The 26,037-nt window shown below is 38.5% G+C and overlaps 1 protein-coding gene and 1 non-coding gene across 3 annotated transcripts in view; both read left to right on the top strand.

Annotated features, from left to right (window-relative positions):
- The window catches only part of Kpna4 (karyopherin subunit alpha 4), a 59,671-nt gene extending 40,219 nt beyond the window's left edge, over positions 1-19,452 (top strand). For both annotated transcript variants that reach the window (XM_021158205.2, XM_029474993.1), the window contains exons 11-17: positions 117-248; positions 5,180-5,308; positions 6,880-6,984; positions 9,994-10,065; positions 11,974-12,136; positions 14,653-14,747; positions 17,483-19,452. In XM_021158205.2, coding sequence (XP_021013864.1) covers positions 117-248; positions 5,180-5,308; positions 6,880-6,984; positions 9,994-10,065; positions 11,974-12,136; positions 14,653-14,747; positions 17,483-17,581 — 795 coding nt within the window. In that variant the 3' untranslated portion in view covers positions 17,582-19,452. The remainder of the gene's footprint in view (positions 1-116; positions 249-5,179; positions 5,309-6,879; positions 6,985-9,993; positions 10,066-11,973; positions 12,137-14,652; positions 14,748-17,482) is intronic.
- Positions 5,549-5,945, top strand: LOC115030805. The gene has a single exon (XR_003836378.1).
- Positions 19,453-26,037: the final 6,585 nt, after the last annotated feature.

The raw sequence follows: 26,037 nt of genomic DNA, 5'->3' as shown, positions 1-26,037 counted from the left end.
TCCACACAACTAGAGCTGCACACAGAGAAACCCTGTTTCAAAATCCCCCCCCCCCCCCCCCGAAAAATTAAAATGAGAAGATACTGAAATATTTAAACATTACTTTTCCATCTTAGATCCTGGTAGATACTGTCTGGGCCCTGTCTTACCTGACGGATGCTGGCAATGAGCAGATACAGATGGTCATAGACTCTGGGATAGTTCCTCACTTGGTTCCGCTACTCAGCCACCAGGAAGTTAAAGTTCAGGTAGGGTTCTTTTGATTAAGTTGGGTTTTTCTCACCAGGCTTTAAGCGGGACATTCAAAGATTAAGTTTTTTAAAAAATTAAAGCATATTATTCACTTAACGATGTAACGTGTCTTTGATGGGAAAAGGTGAGTTATTTTATCTTAGTTTTAAAGGTGGAGAAAAATTACTGCAATTCATTAAGAACGGTCCTTCCCTGCCAGACAGGAGACACTACTGTGAAGAAGTGACTTTTAATATCAAGAAACATGGTTTAATAAAGCACCTTGGGTGGCATCTAAAACCATTCCTGTTTGCTTTTTCCACTCCGCCCTCCCACTCCCGGGAAAGCATCTGTTTTCTCTCATCTAGCAGTTTGGTTAACACTGACTTACTGATATTTGTCTGACACTTACCTGAGATAACATACTTGAACTGACATGCAGTTTAAGGACTTCCTAATTGTTTCTCTGTTTTAATCCTCTTATGTATTCTTTATTTTAGTGAGCCTCCATCTATAAAAAGCTAAAAAAATAATTAGCTGAGGATATAGCTCAGTTGTACAGCACTTGCCTCACTTGTACAAAGTTCAGGCTCTACTATAACATACATACACGCAAACGCAACACACTTAGGCACATGTATGTGTGTGTGTGTATACACACACACACACACACACACAGGGTGATAGTTAACTGCAGTGGTAAAGTAGAATCAGAAAACCTTCCCTACCTTTTTAAGGTAAATAATGGTTTTTAATCTTAGAACGATCTGAAGTCGACCAAGCAGTTCTATAAGGAAAGCTGTTATCCTAAGTTACTTTTCTCTTGCCCTTTTCTGGACCTTAGAATCAACCTTAAAGCTTAAAGGGGAAGGAAAAAAAATGTTTTTCTTTCCCTTCTTTACCTCCTAGATATAAAACCATTATATTCCCTTCAAACTTAAGATCGCTCTTAAAGTGATACTAGTGTATGGTTAACAATGGAGATACATTTGCCTAAAATTTAAAAAGTGCTTGAAAGATGGCACAATGGATAAAGTGCAAGCATGAGAACTAGTTCAGCACCTACATAAAAGCTGATGTGGTAGTTTGTGCATGTAAGCCCAGCTTAAGTAAGGAGGTAGAGAAGGCTCCTGGTAGCTCAGTAAGCTCCAGGCTCAGTGAGAGACCTTGCCTATAAATACATACATACATACATATATATGTGTGTGTGTGTGTGTGTGTGTGTGTATGTATATATATACATATATGGAAAGCAACAGAGGAAACCACATTGGTTTCAAGCTCATGTACATGTGTTCACAAACTAAATAAAAAGTTTTCTTCTTTAAAATTAAAACACTTTTAAAAAAAGAAAGAAAAGAGAAGAAAAGAAAGAGCTGAGCAGCTGGTAGTAGTGGCTCCCCTTTTAATCCCAGCACTTGAGAGACAGAGGCAGGTGGATCTCTTTGAGTTCAAGGCCAGCCTTGTCTCCAGAGTGAGTTCTAGTACAGCTAGGAATATACAGAGAAACCTTGTATCAAAAACCAGAGAGAGAGAGAGACAGAGACAGAGAGAGACAGAGAGAGACAGAGAGAGACAGAGAGAGACAGAGCGAGGAGAGAGAGAGAGAGGAGAGAGAGAGAGAGAGAGAGAGAGAGAGAGAAGGAAGGAAGGAAGAAAGGAAGGAAGGAAGGAAGAAGAGCTAATTCAGAAAGATTTGACCAATACTTGTTATTAAAATGTATGATTTATTGTAAATATCTTTGTTACATATTTATTATTAAATTTGCATATTGTGTATATGTGATGTATGTACGCACACAGGCACGCACATATGTACCCAGAAGGCAGAAGAGGACATTGGATGGACTGTCAGTATCCCCACTGTACTAGGATACAGGTGGACACAGGAACTTGACTGGCTCTTTAACAAGGTTTCTGAGGATTTGATTTAGCAAGAACTCTCACCTGCTAAGCCAAACCCAAATTTACAACTATGTTTGTTGTTTTGTTTGTATTTTTGTTAGTTTTATTTTATGTTTACATTACCCGGGGCCTGGTACTACAGTTCCGTGATCCCAGCACTTTCTAAGTGGAGGTAGTAGGAAGAGCACATAGCTAGCCTGAGCTACATCAAATTGTGCGTGCGCGCGTGTACACACACACACTCTCCAAAATCAAACAGTACTTCTTCAGTTTTAATACTGGCCATAGAATTACTGCTTTTAATATAGGGTTTGGAGCTTTCTTTTAGGCAGTCTTCAGAGAAAGTTAATGCTTTGCATTTTATCAGTCACAGACATTTCCTTAAGCTTCTCAGCTTCCATGTCATGTAGACTTAATCTGTATCCCTACTCCTCCTAAAATGTAGACATAATTATAATTTCATCTAGCATATTGTTTCATGTCTCTGCCTTCTTCACAAATTCAGACATTTTAACAATCTAGCGATGGGGAGGTGGCTTGACAACTAAGAGCACTAACTGCTCTTCCAGAGAGCCCAGGTTTCACTCTGCACACCTTGTGGTAGGTAGCTCTCAATTATTTGTAGTTTCACTTCAAGAGGATCCAACACTTTCATTCATTCATTCATTCATTCATTCATTCATTTAGAGTTTTTCGAGACAGGGTTTCTCTGAGTAGTCCTGGAACTCACTCTGTAGACCAGGCTGGCCTCAGACTCCTCAATCCACCTGCCTCTGCCTCCCGAGTGCTGGGATTAAAGGCATGGCCACCACCACCTGGCTCTCCAACACTTTCTTCTGGCTTCCTTGGGTCCAGGCAAGCACGTGGTACACAGACCTACATGAAGGCATAAAACCTAACACAGTAAAAAAATAAACAAGCAAAGAACAAAAAATGTGGCTAAAAGATTTGTACGGTTTTCTAAGACATAAAAATGGTCAGTGAGCACCTGAAAAACGATCCCCCAAAGCTGTGGTTATTAAGGAACCGTGAGTTAAATTGGAGAACCGTTCACATTGAAGATGGCTGCAGTTAAAAGCCAGCAGTGTGGACAAAGAAGGACCACATTGCTTATGGCAGCACTAGAGTAGATATTCCTTAAAACTGAAACGCAGAGTACTGTGTGGCATATTCAAGATTATGGATATGCACTTGTCCACTCAGAAACTTTAATATAAATGCCTATTGCAGCGATATACATAATAGCCTCCAAATGGAAGCAAACTGTTAACTGATACCCAGCCGACTATTACTTGACCACAAAACCAAACCAAACCAAACAAAACAAAACAAAAGAACAACAAAAACGGGTACCACCAAGTGCTATGACTTGTTTCCATTTATATAGATATAAACAGGCTATACAGATTAATAGACATAGAGATGGTGGTTGCCAGGGACCTGGGATTGAGCTAGTGAGTACTAAATCGTCTACTCTTGAAGGTTAAGTTTGTGTGTTTAAACAGCTGAATTACCTGTCTCATAGGAAGGAACATTAGAGGATAGGAAAATTAACTGAACATGAAAATTACTACTTGGGTTTTTTTAATTAATTTATTTATTCACTTTATATGCAAATCATGCCCCCTCCCTCTTCTCCTCCCAGTTCCACCCTTATAAATCTCCCTCCCCCCATTACCCCCTCCAAATCCCCCTTTGGGTACCACCCCACTCTGGGACATCCAGTCCCAGCAGGACTAGGAATATCCTCTCCACTGAGGCCCAACCAGGCAATACAGTTAGGAGAAGGGGATCCAATGGCAGGGAACAGAGTCTCTGTCTCTGTCTCTCTCTCTCTCTCTCCCTTCCTCCCTCCCTTTCCCCCTTCCGCCCCCCCCCCCCACACACACACACACCAGAGTCAGACACATGTGCACACACTCCAATTGTTTGGAGATTCATGTGAAAACCAAGCTACATATTTGCTACAAATGTATAGGGGGCCTAGGTTCAGCCCCTGCATGCTCTTTTGTTTGATTTAGTCTCTGTGATCCCCCATGGGCCCAGGTTAGTTGGCTTTATAGGTCTTCTTGTAGAGTTCTTAACCCCTCTGGTTTGCTCACTCTATGATTGGCTGTGGGTCTCTGCACCTGTTTTCATCCACTGCTGGATGAAGCCTCTCAGAAGACGTGTAGGTTCCTGTCTGCAAACATAGCAGAATATCATTAATAGTGTCAGGAGTTGGCTCTCTCACACGGAATGGGTCTTAAGTTGGGGTGGTCATTGGTTGGCCCTTTCCTCAGTCTCTGCTCTATGTTTATCCCTGCATATTGTGTAGACAGGACACATTTGGGGTTGAAGGTTTTATGAATGGGTTGATGTCTCCTCCCTCCACTGGGAGTCCTGCCTGGCTATAAGTCCTGGTGAGTACTTGAGGCTCCTCATCCCCACTGCTTAGAGTCTCCCTCATAGTCTCCCTAAAGCCTCCCCCATCCTAGGTCTTTGACTCTCTCTCCCCCTACACCTGATCCTCTGTCACCATTCCTTCTTCTATCCACCTCTGATGGTGACTGTTTTGTTTCCTCTTCTGAGTGAGAGTCATCAATCCTTCCTTGGGTGGCCCCCTTATTTCTTAGTTTCTTTGGGTCTGTGGATTGTAGCATGGCTATCCTATACATTACCTATGCCTAATATCCAATTATTAGTGAGTGCATACATACCACACATGTCTTTCTGGGTCTGTGATACCTCACTGGGGATGATATTTTCTAATTTCATCTATTTTCCTTCAAATTTCATGATGTCCTTGTTTTTAATAGCTGAATAGTATTTCTTTATGGTAGTAATTATTCTATAAAATTACCCTTTTATTGATGCCAATTCTTAAGGCCTGAAATTGTATATATTTCCTATTTCTAGATCAGTACCTGAAATACAGTGCTCAGAAAGGATAGGTTAGTTTCAGTGAAAGAACTTCATGAGTGACTGAATCTGTCCCGGGTTGCCTGACACTGGTTGATAAGAGTTCTTAATATCAAACATCTCGTTGCATCTCGTGTTTCAGACTGCTGCACTGCGAGCTGTGGGCAACATTGTCACTGGAACTGATGAGCAAACACAAGTAGTTTTAAACTGTGATGCTCTCTCACACTTCCCAGCACTCCTCACTCATCCCAAAGAGAAAATTAATAAAGTGAGTATTTTTAAAATATTAATAAAATGTTACTCTTTGTTTGTGGAATTAGGTTCCATGGAATGTCTTAAATAGCATTGACTTTTTAGTATAAGATGTTATAGGCCTCAAGAGAAGATATGTTAGTCTTTATAATATGCTCATAGGGTTCTGCATTCAAACCTAGAGCCTTTGGTATACTAAGCATATGTTCTACCACTGAACTATACCATCACCAATAACCTGTAGTTTTGACTCCCTTGGAAATGATGAAATAGAGATATTTGGGTGTTGAATGTTGCTGTGAGTGGAAAATTTTAATACATGTAGTAATTCTCCTAGTTCAATGTTTCATTGATAGTTACTAGTGTAAGTGTGTGCATGCGTGTGTGTGTGTGTGTGTGTGTGTGTGTGTGTGTGTGTGTGTGTGTGTGTGTGTGTGTGTGTGTGTGTGTGTGTGTGTGTGTGTGTGGTGGCTACGAAAGGGGGCACTGAATGGTGATGCTGATATTGGAGTGCATCTGAGGCTGTTGTAGAAATAACATGGGTTGTTGATAACAACATTGCCGATGATTAAAACCCAAAAACAGCTCACCTAAGTAGCCCAGCACCCTAAACTCTCTAACAGGATCATTAAACATCCTGTGATCTGATCCAAAGAGTCTAGTATATGCTAGTGTTCACTATACTAATTAGTATATTGGTGAATATAAATTTGGTAAATTCCAATAATGTTCTCCATAGGATGTGAAATATTTGTTGTTGTTGATTACTAACACAGGTTTTAGTAATGCTTGTGACCACTATCATTCTAGCAAAAATGTAGCATCTTCCTGGTGTTAAAGGCAGTTTTCAACGATCATTAAAGTAGACCAATCAAGCAAGCTAACAACTGGGGCCACATTTAGCTCTCGAGAGAACTAGTACAATGATTATTATAAATAAGGACACTGAAAGAATCCACTTGCATTTATGATGTCTCCATTATTATGGCTAATTGAGATTTATCTACTAGGATAGGATTGTTAAGGTAGAGGGAGTAGAATAAAGTGCATTATTTGACAAAAGGATGTTAAATTTCATGTGTACTAGTTGTAGGAGTTATACTTTATAGTATCTTCCTTTCTATTTGGTCAAGCTTCTTGAGTCATCCTGCTTCCAAACACCATTGCCTGTACAGTTCTTTAGATGGGTTAGCTCATTGTGACGTGAATTACAAGCCAGTAGTGATTTGTCCAAAGAAAATAGGGAAAGATATTATGTAATGTGTAAATTATGTATTCCATCCAGAAAATTGGCTATGGAGGACTAGGCATGATAGCCACATACCTTTAGTTTCAGCACATGGGAGACAGAGATAGGTGGATTTCTAGGAGTTGTAGGTCAGCCAGGGTTACAGTTGTTTTGTTTTTGTTTTTGTTTTGTTTTTTTTTAATACAGAAAGAGTGTAGTAGAATTAAACTTTCTAAGATTCTTATTACATAACTCATTTAATAATAAAATATGTGACACTAGCTATTGAATACTTTTTCATAGTTTAGATTGTGTTTTATTTTTTTAATGGGAAATATTGAAAGCATCTTGTTCCACAGGAAGCAGTGTGGTTCCTCTCCAACATCACTGCAGGAAATCAACAGCAGGTTCAGGCCGTAATTGATGCCAATCTTGTACCAATGATAATACACCTTTTGGATAAGGTAAGAAAATATGTATTGGAGTAAGGCAGTATTATGTGGTAAATACTTTTCTGTTTACCAAGACACTATACAGTGGCATGAAAACTATAGTCAAATGTGACTGGTACTAAAGTGTTTGAACATAACAGTAGTATATGGTACAAATGTTTCTATCTGAAAACGTGTCTCTTCCTTGTCATTATTCTAACAAGATAGCCATTACTTTGGAGTGAAGTTTAAACAAGTAGTATCATTACCAATAATAAATGCTGTCATATTGTTCTAAGCATCTTACCACTTTTTTTTTTTTTTTGGTTTTTTTCGAGACAGGGTTTCTCTGTATAGCTCTGGCTGTCCTGGAACTCACTCTGTAGACCAGGCTGGCCTCGAACTCAGAAATCCACCTGCCTCTGCCTCCCGAGTGCTGGGATTAAAGGCGTGCGCCACCACGCCCGGCTTCTTACCACTTCTAATAAGACAAGCTGAACTAGCAAGCTAGCTCAGTGGATAAAGGTAACTGCCAGTGAGCCTAGGGACCTGAATTTTATCCTTTGGACCCAGATGGAACAAGAGAAGAGCGTCTTTTTCACAGAGTAGTGTCTAAGTCAGGGCTTATCCCCATTTGTCAGATGAAACTATTGCATGAGCAAATCACTTGCCCAGAATCCAGTGGCCAGAGAGCATGCTCCTGTATGTCATATTCTTCCTTATGCTCATTAAGACCTGGGGAAAAGACTATTTTGTTTTCAGATAGTCATTTGATACTGCTTGGGAGTAGCAAAATGGTGACTTTCTAATTCTGCCATTCTTTGTGTATTGACCACAATTTTCTTTTATTTTTTTAAATTAAAATATACTTAACATCACTTCCTGTCCTATCCCCTACCTATGTCCTCTCCAATTCCTCCCGTGCCCCCCTTTGCCATCACACTGACGATCTCTTGCTTTGATTGTTACACGTATGAATGCATAGATAGTTAAGTACGGCATGGTGAGTCCATTTTTGTTGCTTGAGTATACAATTTCAGGGTTGACTGTATTGGATAACTAATTATTAGGAAGGTTATCTCTAGTATAGGGTAATTTTCTGTAGTTCTTTGTCAAGGGATGGGACACCATGAGATGTCAACCTTTTACCATTAATTTAACTTAATATTGATATTAGAATTTGTATTCAGGCTGCCATGGCGATCAGCTATCATGGGTCTAGCTTCCCTGTTATTCCTAGGAGGTGCAATCTCACAACAGACTTTCTGGTCCTCTGGCTCTTACACTCTTACAGTATTTCTCATCACTCTTCCATGATGTTCCCTGATCCTTTAGTGGAAGAGTTATGCTGTAGATGTATCTGTTAGAGCTAGACACCCCATGATCTATTGATCTCTGTGTTCAGGCCATTTGTTGTTTTCTGTTATGTTCACCATATGCTGTGAAGAAAAGTTTCTTTGATGAGGTGTGAGAGCTACGTTTATCTGTGGACATAGAGTAGGTTTTAGAATGTAACTAGGATTACACTGGTCTAGTAAAGTGGCAGTAGTAGCATTTCTTCTAAGATCTATCACGTCACTATGAGTCCTGGGTAGCTGACCAGTTTCTAGTACCAAGCATATGCTTTCCCTCTTGTTAGCAGGCCTTAAGTCCAGTTAAATAGCTATTGGATACTGCTAACATATGAGTGCCATTTATTGCACATTTAGGGATATCTAACCATGCTGGTCATTGTTCTGATTCATAGATATCACATGACTGGATGGGACTGTTGATTGCTTCTCCTCCTTTGGCAGCTTTCATGCTTCCTATAGTAGTGTGGAAGCTAAACCACAGGAAGGATGCCTTTAGGTTAGATCTAGCTTGAATCTTCTAGTCTACTGTCCAGATGTGTGAAGTGTCATCAGAAATAGAGACAATCAAGGGCAAAAGCAATAGCCTATATTGTTTGAGTAGTCTCTTGAACCCCTCTGACCAATAACTCAGATGAAGATTTCATGCAAGGTACTGGAGTTTTTGCTATATAGTCTGTCAGCCCAAGTGCTGTAACTTCAATTATGCTGTATATATATTTATATTTATCTAAAATGATATATGATATATAATATACATTAGTGTTGTATTTTCATCTAAAATTTCTAAATATCTAATTTAGATTTATATAAAATATATATTATAAATATTTAAAATATATAATGCATATACGTATATGTGTAGTAATATATACTTTTATGTATCTATAATATGTACATTTAAAGAATAGCTTGTATGTCATGGTACCATCATCCCAGTACTTTAAAGGCAGACACAGCACAATATGGACTTTAAGGCTAGCCTGGACTAGCTCTGGAGACCGTTTTTCCCCAGTTAGATAACTGGGTAGATAGGAAAATGTTCCTGCATGATTCCCTTTCACCTCTCTAAGGATTGGACCCATTTACACCGTTACCTGCCTCACAGAGCCTCAGTCTGATGATTGGTTTGCCTCATTACCATTTGAATTTAGGTTTCTTCTATTTATGTTTTTTCTTAATAAAACATTCTTTCTAGGCTTCTAGTCTTGAATTTAATTGCTTAGGTTATTTCACTTTGTGGATTTTCTGTATTTGTACCTGTTGAGAATGTTAACTGAGTCTAATTTTTGTCTATTACTATGCTGTAGCCATATGTAGGAAGATGTGAATTATTACCGTGTTTTAAATTAGTTTGCTGGTAAAATCTTGAAGATAAGATTATTAAATTCTATATGTTCTACTTTAAATGTTTTCAGTTTGTACCTTTTTTATGAAATTGCATTTGACTTTTATTTACTCTGATATTGAACAGTAATATCAAGTCACACACACAGGAGAATTCACAGAAAGTAATTTTTATTTCTTCAGAATAGATTGGTTGTTGTTCAAGGCTTATCAGCAAATAAAATTGTACATGTATATAACATACCTCCAGAGAAACTTAGAAATAAACATCTAAAAAAATCATTTTAGAAAGTATCTTTTCAAATTTACTCTGTATTCTTGTTTTGTTCTGTTTGTTTTGAAGGGAGATTTTGGCACTCAGAAAGAAGCTGCCTGGGCCATAAGTAACTTAACAATCAGCGGGAGGAAAGACCAAGTAAGTGGAACTCTTAGTTATATCTCAGAACCAGCAAAAATAACAATGTAGGTTATTATACTCTTATACTTAAGTGAATCATTATTTAAAATAATAGAATATTATATTTTGTAGATTGGTTTTGGTTTTAGGTTATATATGCTATTTGTGTGTGTGTGCGCGCGCTCGAGCGCCTGTGCATGCATGCGTAAATATAGAACCAGACACATGCTGAAGATAGAACCAAAGCCTATACTCTGCATCTCACAGCTATGCCTCAAAACTTTGTTGTGTGATTTTTTTTTCTTAATATACATAAAACTATCTCCTTAACTTCCTTTCCTCATAATTCCTTTTTTTTTTTTTGTTTTGTCTTGTTTTTTTTAAGACAGGGTTTCTCTGTGTAGCCCTGGCTGTCCTGGAACTCACTTTGTAGACCAGGCTGAACTCAGAAATCCGCCTGCCTCTGCCTCCCGAGTGCTGGGATTAAAGGCGTGAGCCACCACAACTGACTTCCTCATAATTCCTAGGAGACATGTTTTTCTAGGAGTTAACAATGCTAGGTCTTGGACCTAGAGCTTTTTGTGTGCCAAGTGTAGCATTGCCCACTAACTCAAATTCCTATACTCCGTACAAGAATTTTCTATTCAGAGTAATATCAAGTGAGGCTCTTTTTTTTTTTAAATAGTACTGAGAAATAACAGACTTTTAAAATTAATATAGCAGAAAGAAACTACTATGAGAGAGTCTCCTAACAAATAAATGAACAACTACAAATAAGTTTAATAGCACCAAAACAAAGGAGAAAGTAAACTCAAGTCTCAGAGCTGGGACTAGGAAGCAGGGTGATGCGTGCAAGGAGCATAGGTGTGAATGCAAGGGGAATGTAAACTATTCACACATTGGGTGCAGCAATGTGTGTATAACCTGGGAGGAAAGGTCTCACATCTTGTCCATACAACAGGTAAGCAGGTGAACAAGGAGCCAGTTTGCAACTGACAATGTATTTAAAAAAAAAAAAAAAAGTTCTGTTTTAAATACAAACACGGAGGCTGGGGAGAGAGTTCTGTGGGTAAGAACACTTCTGCACAAGCATAAGGACCTGATTTTAGACCCTCAGTGCCCATGAAATAGGCCAAATGTACCTGTCTGATACTCCAGCCCTGGGCATGGGTGGCAGGGAGCAGACTCTGGGACAGGACAGTATCTTTCAGCTCCAAATTTAATGAGGATTCTGTCCCTCCCATGTTAGTAAAGTGTAGAGTGACAAATTAGTGTACCTGATGTCTTCCTCTGTTGTTGCAAAATAGCCTCTTGTCTTTCTTAAGAATGTTAAAACACGAGCCAATCCTGGAACTCAATACATGAGAGAGGCTGCCTTTGAACTTGGAGCCATCCTCTTGACTTTGCTTCCTGAGTGCTGCAATTACTTACAGGAATGTGGCACTATGTCCAGCTTTTGATTTTAAATTTTATTTTGGGCTGGAGAGCTAACTCAGAGGATAAGAGCACTGACTGTTCTTCCAGAGGTCCTAAGTTCAATTCCTAGCAATCACATGGTGGGTCACAACCATCTGTAATGAGACCTGACAACCTCTTCTGGTGTGTCTGAAGACAGTTACAGTGTACTCATATACACCTATAATTAATCTTTTTTTAAAAAATGTTAAAACACCACAGAGCCAGCAGATAGTGTTAACTGAGCAATCATAGTATTTAAAAAATGTCAGTCATCCTCTTGGTTGATTTAATAATTTTTTAAAAGGGAAAAGATCTTGGGTGTAAAAAAAAAAATAATATTGTTTAATGTAGTCTAACATGGGAGAGATGAGTTCATGTTTTCATAGTCAGAGTTTAGAAGTTAACATTTTAATAAAAAAGGTTGGCAGTTGACCTGTTATATCATTTTATGGTATCCTTATTTTTCAGGTGGCCTATCTTATCCAACAAAATGTTATTCCACCTTTTTGCAATTTGCTGACTGTAAAAGATGCACAAGTTGTGCAAGTAGTACTTGATGGACTAAGTAATATATTAAAAATGGCTGAAGATCAAGCAGAAACCATAGCCAATCTCATAGAAGAATGTGGTGGTAAGTTTATTATGAGATGTTATATGCATTATGCATTTTTAATGTTCTTTTTGTAGCTACCTTTATTTTCTGATTAATATAGCTCCATATTTTTCTGTCTTAGATAATTATATAAAAATAAACTATACTATATTCCATGTGTACAGCCCTGTTTAGCCTTCTGTATATTTTTAAGGAACTGAATTGTTGCCACATAATAAAGCACCATGCTAAAGTTGTAGGAAGACAGTGGTAAACAAAACAGCCCCTCAAGGCATGTAGTTTAGACTTAAAGAGAAATATGAACTGATTTAATGTGCTAATTACCCTAATAGAAATGTACAACAAAATGGGATACCTAATCCATCCTGGAAGAAGCAGGAAGTGACACCTGAGCTGGATTGTGAGAGATGAATAAGGATTAATAAAGTAAAAAGGGATGAAAGGTGTTCCAGGCAGAGATTACAACATGAGCAAAGTCTGAGGTGAGAATTAGCATTCAGCAAATTATAAATAATTCAATATTGCTGAATCACAGAATATGGGATGGCAACTGCCTTGAGTTGAAGCTTGAAAAGCAGCCAGTGATGAGAAGTTGGGAAATCAAGAGCTTTATTGAACAGCACATACTTTATTTATTCTATAGGGAACTAGTTACTTAATCTGGCTTTGGGCCAGAGCCACCTAGAATGTGAACAACACAATACTTCTTAACTCGTTCCAGTTAACATCTAGGCCAAGAAATTGCGCCAGTTGTGGTTGTGGAATAAAATGTAAATGTCCACCTGAATAAGCCTAGTGAGAAGCCTCGGTCTGGAGAACTGTTGCAATAAGAAATAGATACTAGGAAACTGGCATACAGCTCTGTAAGCACTGTAGAATGCTTATTAAAGTATGCTTGAAGCCCCAGTATGATGTCTCTTCCCCACCCCTGAAAAAATAGAAACAGATGATTATTTTATTAGTACTATCTTACTAATGCAGTAAGAAGAATATTAAAATTACTAACGTGACAAATAGATCAAAAATAGTATAATAACCATCAAAGTAGAAAGAGGGCATAGGGAATAGGTTAGAAAACTAATTAGTAATAAAAAATTGATAAAAGTTATTTTAATGGGTGAAATATTTTATATAATAAAATAGAAAAGGTTTTGAGCATTACTTGCTTCACTGGTGCAAGGGAGTCTGTGTTTTATAAATGTCAGTGGGTTCTCCCGTAAACAGTGACAGGCTTTTGGTGTCTTTTACCTAAGTGGATATGTTCAGGTAGATGTCTGACCCATGGGGCCTTTGGAGACAGGAGACAGAAAGACCAGTTAGCAGATTCACAGTGAGCAGGCTACAGTAAGTGAAGCCAGTGATGTTGTAGACAGCAGGAAACAATAGGATTCCAGAAGTGATTATGTGAGGTGTTTGAGATTAGATTGAGGAAAGGGAAGCAGGTTTTTGTTGATTTTTTTTTTTTTTTGAGAAAAAAATTGCAGATGAAAAGTGTAAATGAAGAAGGCAAGTAATAACTGGTCAGATAGTTTTGAGTTTTGAAATCTGTGAACTGTTCTTAGGGAATTATTCAGGTATTTGAATTTTGTTCTTATTAAATGGAACAGTAGAGAAGATAACAGATTTTAAGTAGTATGTAAAGTCCTATGTAGTAACTAAAGTTTTTAATAAAAGAAACACCAAAAGAGAGTGAGTAGTGACAAGCTCCCAAGATAGCTTCCTCTATCCAAAGAATGAGCAGAGGAAGGAGACTTCATGAGGAAAAGTAACGTCTCTTCATTTCGGTAGTCTTTAAATTATCACTCTGTAGAGCATGTTTGGAAACTTAGTGTATATGTGCTTTTTAATGCGCTGCCTATGACTTGATCGACATCCTGAGGTTCAGTTCTCCTTCCCCCGAAAGACTGGTTGGCTTGATTGTTTTCAGTGAGCATCACAGAATCATTATGTTAATTGCTGGTATCTTCAGTTTCTTTTTCATAGATATTAAAGGGCTGGGCAAATGCTAGAAAGAATATGTGCTCATCTATTTTTAATAATCAAAAGTAATTTTACACTTTTTGTGAACATTGCTCTGTAATTTACTTAATAGATTATTAATTGGCATATTTACATGCTGTTGCTCAGATTGTCAGTCTCTTTAAGGTAAATGTCCTCTATCTACAAGCATGAACTCTCAGTTTAAGACTTATCAGTGGAAGCCGGGAGTGGTGGCGCACGCCTTTAATCCCAGCACTCGGGAGGCAGAGGCAGGTGGATTTCTGAGTTCGAGGCCAGCCTGGTCTACAAAGTGAGTTCCANTTCGAGGCCAGCCTGGTCTACAAAGTGAGTTCCAGGACAGCCAGAGCTATACAGAGAAACCCTGTCTCGAAAAACCAAAAAAAAAAAAAAAAAAGACTTATCAGTGGAATAGATCCCTAAACGCTATAACCCAGAAATTTTACGGTACAAAGATGGCATTATGTGTTTCAAGGTTACTGTAACTTCTAGCAGCACATTAATTATCATTATTGACTTCATAAAATTTCTTGCAGGACTGGAGAAAATTGAACAACTTCAGAATCATGAAAATGAGGACATCTACAAATTGGCCTATGAGATCATTGACCAGTTCTTCTCTTCAGATGATGTACTTAATATCTTTATAGTTTTCTTAGTTTTATATGCTAAGCAAATCTGAATGGAAAAATACAGTAAACTAGGATGTATGTATAAAATTTTTTGCAATAGAATTCTAATAGGTACGTGACAATAATATTACTGTCTTTGAAAACAAATTTCAGTATTTTTAAATCCCTTTAGAACATTAACTCAAGAATAAAACAATAAGAATTTTTGTTGCAAGAGAGTTTCAGGACAGCCAGGGCTACACAGAGAAACCCTGTCTCAAAAAACAAAAAACAAACAAAAAACAAAAAGAATGTTTGTTGCACTGAATAAGCTGGCTTCTCTCCAGTTCTCATGCTTTTAAGTTGGTAATAACATGTCTATAAACAAAATAGAAAGTAGTGATACCAAACATAATGGCATTCAACTCTAATTCCACCACTTCAGAGCTAATGCAGAAGAAAAACTAAGAAGTGAATTGAAGGCTGTTTCTTAGCTGTGTAGTAATTTCAAGGCCAGCCTGGATTATGTGAGACTCTGTCTCAAAAAAGAAATCAGATGGCAAGCAAACAAAACCAGTAGTACTAGTATAACCTATAATAAGTCCTTAATCCATATGTTCAAATGTAATTTTTATTGGTGGCTAAAAGCAAATAAGATGAAGAAACAAGATGAGCACAGTAAATCATGAAAATGAAATGTACTATACAGTATGATATGGAGTGTTACAAAGTAAGATTTATTCATAGTACCACCAAATTACAATTATAAGCAAAGGATTGTTTATTTGGCTGGGGTTTGTTAGAAAATGTTTTTGCTATGTATGCCAGGCTGTCCTTTGAACTTTGAGCAGTCTTCCTACCTAACCTTCCAATGCTCATTCTGAGTATAAGGCCCATACCACTACTCCCTATATGAATTACGTTTCCAACTTTTCAAGATAGAAGTTTCAGGGCTAGAGAAGTGGATTGGGGACAGGATATTAAGAGGTCTGGCTCCTCTTCCAGAGAACCCAGGTTCATTCAATTCCCAGCTCCCACTTAGTGGCTCACAACCATCTGTAGCTCTAATTCCAGGGAATCCAAGGCTGCCCTCTTGCTTCCATGAGTACCAGCTACCCCTGTGGTTCACAGACATACATGCAAGCAAAATACCCATGTACATAACCAAAATTTTTAAGAAGAACTCTAGTTTCATAACACATTTCCATATTACCAAAAAGAGTAAAGTATTAGAAAAAGAAAATCATGGGCCGTTAGGAATGCCCTCACTAGGACTAAAGGGGGTTCATAGGGTAAAGGCTGACAATCTGAATTCAGTACCTAGAACCATCCTATGTGATGGCGAGCACCCCAACTACCCCAAGTTGTTGTCTGACCTCCACATGTGCACCTCCACACAATAAATACATATATGCATGCATGCTAATACAGAGAAACAGGCTGGAGATTTCACTCAGCAGTTAGATCGATTACTGGTCTTGCGGAAGCGGAACACCAACTCCCCCAAGTTGTCCTCTGACCTTCACATGTGTACCATGTGGCATATGCTCCCACATGATGGATAGATGATGGATGGATGGATGATGGATAGATGCAAGCAAATATTGAAAACCAGCCTGCAGAGTTCAGTTAGCAGTTAAAGGCAAATGTTCCTCTTGTGATAGATCCACTGGTTTCTAACACCCACATGATAAATCTAAACAGAAAAAGAAATGTCAGCCGGACGTGGTGGCGCACGCCTTTAATCCCAGCACTTGGGAGGCAGAGGCAGGCGGATTTCTGAGTTCAAGGACAGCCTGGTCTACAAAGTGAGTTCCAGGATAGCCGGGGCTTTACAGAGAAACCCTGTCTCGAAAAACCAAAAAAAAAAAAAAAAAAAAGAAATGTCCACACTAAATCTTACTTAAATACATAGTTAAATACATCATAAATAAAATCCAGACAAAGCGTACTCTTAAGGAAAGATAGTGTAAATCCTGTCTCCGTTTGTTTGTTTTTTTGTTTGTTTTTGTTTTTCAAGACTGGGTTTCTTTATGTAACAGTTCTTGCTGTCCTGGAACTTGTGCTTGTAGACCAGGCTGGCCTAGAATTCATAGAGATCCATTTGCCTCTGCCTCCCGAGTGTTGGGATTAAAGGCATGCGCCACCACCACCACCCAAGTATTCAATTTGGAAGTTCTAAGTTGTAGTTGGGAATAACAAAGTTATACAGTTCTGAAAGTATAAATATAGAACATTTATTTTTGCTAATACATGGTTATTTGAAGATTTGGGTTGTGCTTTTTGAGACAGGCTCTTGTTGTGTGGCCCTGGATGTCCTGGAACTCACCATGTAGATAAAGCTCGGTAGAAAATAAATGATAGTCCTTCTGCTTTCCCTTCCCAAGTGCGGAGGTCAGTGTACGTGCCACCATGTCTTCCAAGTGTAAGAGAGCGTACTGTCTTATACTTTCCTAAATGTAAGCGGGATTACAGTGAGTACCAGTGTTTACCCTCTCCATTTAGAATCTGGGGCCAATTCCAGTTTTCTATTTCAATAAGGTTTCCATCATATATTCTTGTTTCTTCACATCCCTTAAGGAAAGGAGTTTACAAAGTGTTTCAGCTTTCTAAAGGATGGTTGTACATTCAGGGCACACACTCATCACTTAGATGTGGTCTGTCTTTTTAGGGGGTAATGGAAATATTACTGTGATTCAATTTTTATATACTTTAAAGCTAATCATTTCATTGGTTTTTTTCCTCTTTCCTTCAGATTGATGAAGATCCTAGCCTTGTTCCAGAGTCAGTTCAAGGTGGAACATTTGGTTTCAATTCATCGACCAATGTACCAACAGAGGGGTTCCAGTTTTAGGAAGATGTTGTGGAGGTTAGGTACAATGCAGCACCGAGAAACATATATATATATACACATATATATAAAAAGGGTTGATCCATCAAGCTTGGCTCATGGGATCTGCTGCTGCATTAAATCGGGAGAGAAAATGTGAAGATTTCATTTGGAACCACAGAAAATGCCCAAATGAGGTCAAGGTGGCGAGTGGGTGCGAGTGAGAATGAGTGGCAATGTAAGGAAAACTTGACACGAATGCTTATTTAGGTTGAGAGGAAAGGGCTACAGGTCACAGGTCTTCGGTGCCTGAGACGGAGCATTGACTTACTCTATCAATTGAGAAGTGAAATGCCATCATCATCAAGCCTTGTAAGCATAAAAGCGATGCCCATAGAAGTCAAGGAAAATGAGCCCAGGCCTCGCTGTGAAGCAGTGTGTGAATGGACAGTGTTGAATGAATGTCTGGCTCCGTGGTAGAGAGCCAGGTTCATCTTTCAAATCTAGGGCTCTTCGCGCATGAAGCAGACTCCTAGTCCTGGGGTGACTGTGTAACGAGAGTATGGTTGTGGTGCTGTATGTGGACGCATGCAAGCTTGATTTGCCTTCAGGGGGCTGATAACAAACCTAGTAGATCATCAAAGTGAGAGCGATCACAAGTGTTAATGTACACTGGACATGAAAACAAAGACCGGTTTAGCAGCAGACATTGGTTTACTCTGCAGCCTGTGTTTTCTATTCTCCCTCTACCTTATCCCCCACCCCCGCCCCCACCCTGCCCCTTTTTTATTTAGTTTTATTTACTTTACCTAGTATGGCTTTTTTAGTTGCTTCTCAAGTCAGAAAACTTCAGGAAGGTTTCCCTGTGCATTTGCACCAGATGAGTGTTTGATGCTATGAAAAGCTTTCCATATCATCAAAACTAATTTGTGTAGATTTTTGCATGGAAAAAAATCATAAATTTCCCTCACAATAGACTGTGTTGCAGTACACAAGTTGCCATAATAGTATAAAATGTGCTTTAAAAGCCATTCTTTTCATTTTCAGAGATAACATAAAGATCTTTGCATGAAGTAAATCTACAGCATAGTTCATTTTTAGATTTTGTTGAGTCCTGTAAAGAAGAAAAGTTTCAGTTGTGATAGAATACCGTGCTGTGTTTAAATGTTAACTTGTTTTCAAACTTTGTTTTCTATGAAAATGATATGGAAACTTCTAAAATGGAATTTGGTGCATATGTACTGCTGAATAAAGACCGATGAAGAGGTTTGAGTAGATGTACAAATCAAGTAATGGTTTGAACACCTTTAATAATATGCCTAATCTGTTTAATTGTTTTAGAATCTTTTTATCTTAGATGTAGGCAGCCATGAACAATCTATTTTGAGCCACTTTAGGGAGAAAAACTTTGTATTTTTAAAACTTGCATAAAAATTATGCAAGTGGTTTTTATAAATTGGAATAATACCTCAGTTTTGAGGTTATGCACACTAAATTAAATATGTCATAAATTAATTTGTACAAAAAGAACTCTTTATAAGGTGGCTCATTGTAGGAAATCCTGTGCCTTCCCCTTTGAGCACAAGTGTTGCATGAACAACAGTTTGCTATAAGAAACATACCAGGTTAGCCACCATTAGCATCTATATCTACTTTGTGTTTAAAAATCAACTGGTAATTCTGAAACACTGTAGAATGGATAAAAATTATTTTGTGATCATAACTCTTTGTTGAACTAGAGTATTTTTGCAGCATTCCTTGTCATCAAAAACATGGTTAAACTTTAAAACTAGAAGCAGCAGAAAACTAGCTTGTAAAATTTATTCAAGTAGAGTACAGGCTAGGCTGTCTTGGGGAAATAAACATTAAAACTTAAAGCAATGTTTTACAAGGGGCGTGTGTGTGGTGTGTGGATTTCTTTTTCTATTTAATGTTTTTAAGAGTATACCTCAGTGGCTCCTTTTAGCTTCTTATCTGTCTTAAGCCTTTTTCCTAGAACCACCATGAGACATGTCATAAGCCCTGTAATTTCATTCTGGGGGTATCAGTATTTCAGTTCACAGAACTTGTTCAGTTGACACCATCTACAAATGGCAGTGTCTCTCTGTTGACACTAACCAAGGCTTTGACCTTCCTTCACTTTCTCCAGTCAAGAGGATTAAGAGACAGCTTGAGTTATATAGCCAACATGTGGCTCCAAATGATAAAGTGCATACAAGGCCTTTTTTTTTTTTTTTTCCAGAAAGCTTAAATTCTGATTTTTTTAGTGAACAGTAATCAGTGCACTTGTAGTAGTAGGCCAGCTATACAGAATAGTTATCCATGTATGTATATATATAAAGAATCCTGGTAGGTAGCTGAGCATGTAATTCTAGCTCTTTTAGGCAGGAGAATTACCAAGTTCAAATCCAGCCTGGGCTTTATTGTCATAAGACCCTGCTTCAGAAATTAATGTGTAGGAGCAATATTCCTGTCTCTAAGGGCTACCTGAAGGTCTAATTATTTGTCTAAATAAGGTCTAACTATGATCTATATAGGACATTGGTTTGTTTGTTTTTTTTTCTAGAATTCTAAGGTGTGCTTTTGTATATCTGAAATTTGTCCCACATAAACAACTTTTTAAAGATTCTCCAGTGATCTAGGAAATTGATTTAATTTGAACAGAAATCATTATTATATCTATAAGAGTGAAATAGAGTAGTAATTCTAATAAGCTAAATGTTCTTAATTTTCATGATCTTAAACTGCCATTTTTGACATCAAGCCCCTTTCAAGTACTAAAAAAGTGAGACTATTATGTTAAGAAGTATGAGTATGTGTTTATTTTATAATTTTGAAAGGCATCAGTAATTGTGTGTAATGGTGAACCTGATATTTTCTATATTGCACTGGGCCAAACCTATAGCATTGAAGCTGTCTACACACCATTAAGATGCACCAGACGAGCTTAGTTAGGGTTACCTTGACTGCACCTCATAGGGTTGAAGGTACTTCTTGCTTTTTTTTCTTTAAGGTCTGAAATGACTGGGTTTGTTGTATTATCAGTATAATTCATGGAACCCTTTTCCAATTCTTTGTTGTTTCAGATTCAACAAAAGTTAGAAATAAGTTTTTGTCTTTTAAGTCTATAACTAATTACCTCAAGCTTGTTGCCCTAGAACATGACACATGTTTGTTTCACAGTTTCTGTAGGTCAGAAATCTACTTTAGGTTTGGTTAGAGTCTCTTCTCAGGGCCTTACAAGTCTGAATTTCATCTGAAGCAAGGGCTCTTGCTCTGTGCGTTCATGTGACACAATCCATTTCCTTGTAGCAATAGAGCTCCTGGCTGCTTGCTTCTTTAAGACTAGCAGGAGCCTCTCTGATCTCAGGGGAAGCCTGTGCCCTCTTTTGAAGGGCTGGCTTGGTAAGGTCAGGTCACTCGTCCCCCGGGGTAATTTCTCTTTTGATTAAAGCCCAAACTTTCATTATACTTGCAAAGTCCCTACACATTTGATGCATTCTGACCCAAGACAAGAGATATTGTCAATTAGATTAACAGATTCTGCCCTGTAGCCAGAAGGTATTGTACAAGGTTTGTATACCAGGTTGTTGGGGGCTGTTGTACAGTCTACATATTACTACAAAGGTTCACAATTGGGACAATTTAAAAGTAATTAACCCCACACAGTATAAGCTACATTCTTTTGTTAAGATTACCTGTGAGAGCCCATCAAAAATTCTGGTTCAGCTTCCCTCCAAAGTACATATACATGCAGTTTCCATGAGGTGTTGGGATTTCTAGGAGCTCCTGAGCTACACAATGAAGTGATTGATTCTAACCTCTTACAGAGTTATGAGAGGAGGATCTGTCCACAGCCACATAGTGTAAAGGACCAGGTTAAGGCCTCGGTTTCTACTTCCACTGTTAGGCAGGGTTTCACGTTACTATTTAAATTTGTAAATCAGTGCACAGCAAACACTCGGTCAAACCTTTTTAATGTTTAAATTTTATTTTTAAATTATTGCCAACTATGTTAGAGGCCTAGATATTTGAGTGTCCTTACACCTTTTTTTATGTAGTTACTTATTGGCAAGATTTATTACATATTGCATAATATAAAGAAATACAGATGGCTCGTCAGTATTATCCAAATACCTTAATAGCAAATCTGCTTAAAATTCAGCCTTCAAATGCTTTAATTGTAAACTTGTTAAATAACCACAAAACACATTAAAACCTGTTCTTTTTAGGGCTGGGGATACAGTTCAGTTGTATGGTCCCTGTCAAGCATGTGAGAAGCCAAGCACTGCAAATATATGTGTGAGAGAAGGGGTGTGTGTGTGTGTGTGTGTGTGTGTGTGTGTGTGTGTGTGTGTACATGTATATGAATATTCATAGGTGTGGTTTATTTAAAATACATAGATAAATGTTGCTGTATAGGTGTCCTAATTAAATCACAGTGTGCATTGACGGCCATAGTAGAACCTTTTTTATAGAGGTTAAACTCACTACGTTGCTGAGACGGGCCTCTGTCTCCTTTCTCTGCTCATACCATCTTCATGCCTCAGCCTCTGCATGCCACTGCATTTTCCTATGTAGTGCACATTAACTCTTAATAAATGATGCTGTAGGGCTGGTGAGATGACTCAGCGGAAAAGAGCACTGACTGCTCTTCCAAAGGTCCTGAGTTCAAATCCTAGCAACCACATGATGGCTCACAACCATCTGTAATGAGATCTGATGCCCTCTTCTGGTGTGTCTAAAGACAGCTACAGTGTACTTACTTATAATAATAAATAAATGTTTAAAAGGATGCTGTAAAGCCCAGCACTGTGATCAGAAGTAGTTGTCTACTGGACTTAACTTTATTATTAAATGCTGCATTAGTCATATGAGAAAAAAAGAATTAATATGCCCCCCAAGCCCCAGAAATTAACCTAGCAATTCCATTAACTTGAATAGTCCTAAAAATAGCAGGCCCTTTAAATAATAAAAGGTTTGCTCTGGATGCCTGTGTCAAGCTCTTCTTTTTCTGACTTTAATAGCTTCTGCTTTGGCAGACCAGCAGAGTATACAGGAAAGTGCCTCCCACCGGGGCCACAGCAGTCAGTCCCTTGTGGTTCCTGCTCCTGCCCTCTTTCTTGCCTTTTCTCTACAAATTTCATCTCTTCTGTATCCCGAAGTATATTACCTTCTCCACGTTACTTAGTTTTCCCAATCTATCAGTTCTAGTTGTAATAGTTGTAAAGATATTTGGGGCCTCATAAGATGGCTCACAGAGGAAAGGTGCTTACCACCAAGCCTGATGCAAGTTGGATCCCTGGAATCCACATGGTAGAAGGAGAGAACTGATTCTTGAAGGTTGACCTCTGACCTCCACAAGTGTGCCCCCATTACTTACACACTAAAATATTAAGAAATGACCTTTTCTATTTATTTTTTCTGTATCTCTTAAAGCTTTATCCTATTTTTCCTTAACTGTATTTGACTTCTGCTCTGGATAGATCTGTTGGACTGATTTTGACTTTCTTGTAGTAATTGAATACCCCATACATAGTAAATTTTAAAGAGGTTCAAGTTGGATCCAGGGTCAGGGGCTGCATCTAGTGATGGCTGTCCTCTGGTGATCAAGTATATCATATGACAAGAGGTGGAGCGATAGTGTGTATATATGTGTTCTTTTACCTGATGTCTTCTTACCCCACAAACCTTGCTTCAAGCGGCTCTAATGACCATGGAAACTCTAGTGACCTTGTCTAACCTTACCATGTTCCAGATGCTCCACCTTTAAAACCGATAGATAAGTTGTCACCCTTAATAACTCAATGCGTAAAGGCTTGGGAGACATACAACAGCAGTAGCAAATGAACTCTTGACTATAGTTGCTAATTTTACCCAATGTTTCCTCCAATCTGCTTTTTACTCTAATTTGAAACAACTATTAGGAATAGCTAATAATCTACATGTTTTTATGGTAAACTCAATCTGGTTATTTGCCTTCCAGATAATCCCCTCAGTGTCCCTCTCCATTCCTCGAAGCCCTTCCTCGTTAGTATATACCTGCCTTTTTACCGTGTGTGTGAGTGTGTGTGCTAGCATGCTAAACACCACTGAGCTACATCCCCAGCCTGCCTTTTTATTGTTTAAGCATACCGTAATACTAACTCTCGGACTTGACTTAAGAGTGTCTTTTTCCAAAGAAATATGGAAACTTTCCATAACCTGACTCATAATTGATGGGATGTTCTAGATAACCTCTCCCACAGTATTAAGGGTTTTATCTCTGTTCAACCCTGCATGAAACACAGCTATCAGGTATTCTGGATAGCTTCTACCTCTAGCCATTTCCCCTTAGATTTGCCAATGTGCTGCCTTTGTAAACAGGTGAAGTCTCAACAAATCTAGTACCTCCCAGTATTCCACATCTGTATTTTCATTGCTGGCTTACTGCTCTTTAACACAGTGGTGCCTCTGGCCATCTTAAACATTTAACCTGAGGCATTATATATGTGTGTGTATATATATGGAGGATTGTTATCTGAACGGTAGCTTTGCTCTGGTCTAAGTCCGCTGTGGCTAGAGTACTGCAACTTTGTCTTATTCCCTTGAATATTTTAAACCTATGACCTTCAGGCAGTCAGGAATATAGCTAAGCCTACCTCCCATCCTTGCCATCCCCATTAACTCTCATTTTGCAATACGTGTTTTGTGTTGATGGTGATTTTTCAGTCTGTAGTGTCTGTTCACTCATTGCTTTCACACCTGCGTTTCCTGTCTTTCTCCTGCTAGATTGTAAGCTCCTTATGGGCAAGGTCAGCATATCAGCAACGCTCTGTAAACATGAACGTGCCTCAATTCTGTGGGCACTCAATAAACGTGTGTGATAATGATGCGACTTCTCACATGACTACCTAAAAGTCTTTTCAACCTGAATTTTTAAAATCTCCCTCACTACTTCAAATCTAGGGACTTTGTGTAGGAAGGAGAGAAACATTTCTCCTTCATAGAGAAAAGCTTGTTCCTTTCTCCACGTCCAATCTGGATGTCTGGCATCCACAGGATATCGAAATGGGTCCTCATGTGTTTTACAAATACCAGTTTATATACTGTGAAGCAGAACCTGTGTCTTCTAAGATTCATAGTATAGCTCTTTTGAAGTGTTGTTTATTGAAGTAATTTTCAATTGTAATAGATTATGCACAAAAAACCCAAATCATAAAGGTGAGTAATGATTTACTATGAAACTGGTTGATGGTGCTGATTGACCACATCACCACATAATTACAAGTTTGTCTGGACAGGTGATCAACATGATCCTGACCTCTGCCTCTGTAGCCACTTAAATATACCACCTCTTTGGGGCGTGGAGGGTCTCAGGTTTGTTTTTTTGTTTTTTTAGAAAAGGTCTTGCTTTATGACCCAGAATGGTCTCAAATCCAAAATCTTCCTTCACCTCCCAAGTGTTAGGATTACAGGTGTGCTCTATCATACCCAACCTTTACTGTACACTTCTACAAAATCTTTATAAAAGCTCTCATACTCTAGCACAGGTTTTAGAAGAAGAAAAACATAACATTGTTGTACTTAAGTGATTAGAGCACTGCTTAATATGCACAAGGCCCTAGATGCAGTGCCCACAAATAGGAAGTAAGTCTTACAGAATTTCTTTTGAGTATGCAAACCTTTAAGTCCAGCAGATTAAATCCAAGTAGAGGCAGGCAGATTTCTAATTTGAAGGCCAGTCTGGTCTATCGGCTGAGTTCTTGGACAGCCAGAACTACAAAATGAGATCCTTTCTCAAGGATGAGGTGAGGAGGTGGGGTTTATATATTGCTGATAATGGCAAGAATCGTGTAGCTGATTGACAAGGACATAAAACATTCTTAGGGAGGGTTCTTTCATTACTTATTTGCTTCTTTAGGGGTACAAAGCAATCCTGGGGCTTTCCACTCGCTAACAAGTGCTCTATCACTTAACTAAACGCATCCTCCGCCCTTCACATACTCTTTAAATGAGTGACTATATGGGGGAGGAAAGGATAGATCCCAGAAGTGGAGAGAGTCAGAAAGTCTCCAAGGAAAGTGAGGACTAAACACAGCAAGAATATTGAGAAGGAGCCAGGCTGAGCAACACAAGAGTTTTGGAGGTGTGGTTTGGGAATCTTTAAGGAATATCATCACTTTGGTTCTTTAAGTAAATTTGTCAATTTGGTTGTGAGATAAGAATGAAGACAAGAACACTGGGGAAGCTTTTAGAGCAGTTGGTCATTAAGGGTTTGCCTGAGTATAGCATTGTGAAGTTGAAATAATGAAGTGGGGCGACCTACAACACATGGGGTCTTGGGAGATCAGCAAGTTTTATCTCAAAGCTCCAGATCCAGTTTGTCCTGTTGTGTGGTGCCATGCCAACATTTTTCTTTATAAGCTGGTTCAGTATTAAGCCTTCTCCTAGCTCTAAAGTGCCACAGCAGAACTGTTTACATGACACTTGTGGGAGCT

This window comes from Mus caroli, chromosome 3, assembly GCF_900094665.2.
Source record: "Mus caroli chromosome 3, CAROLI_EIJ_v1.1, whole genome shotgun sequence".
Taxonomy (NCBI): Eukaryota; Metazoa; Chordata; class Mammalia; order Rodentia; family Muridae; genus Mus; species Mus caroli.
This window is presented reverse-complemented; position numbering and strand designations above follow the sequence as displayed.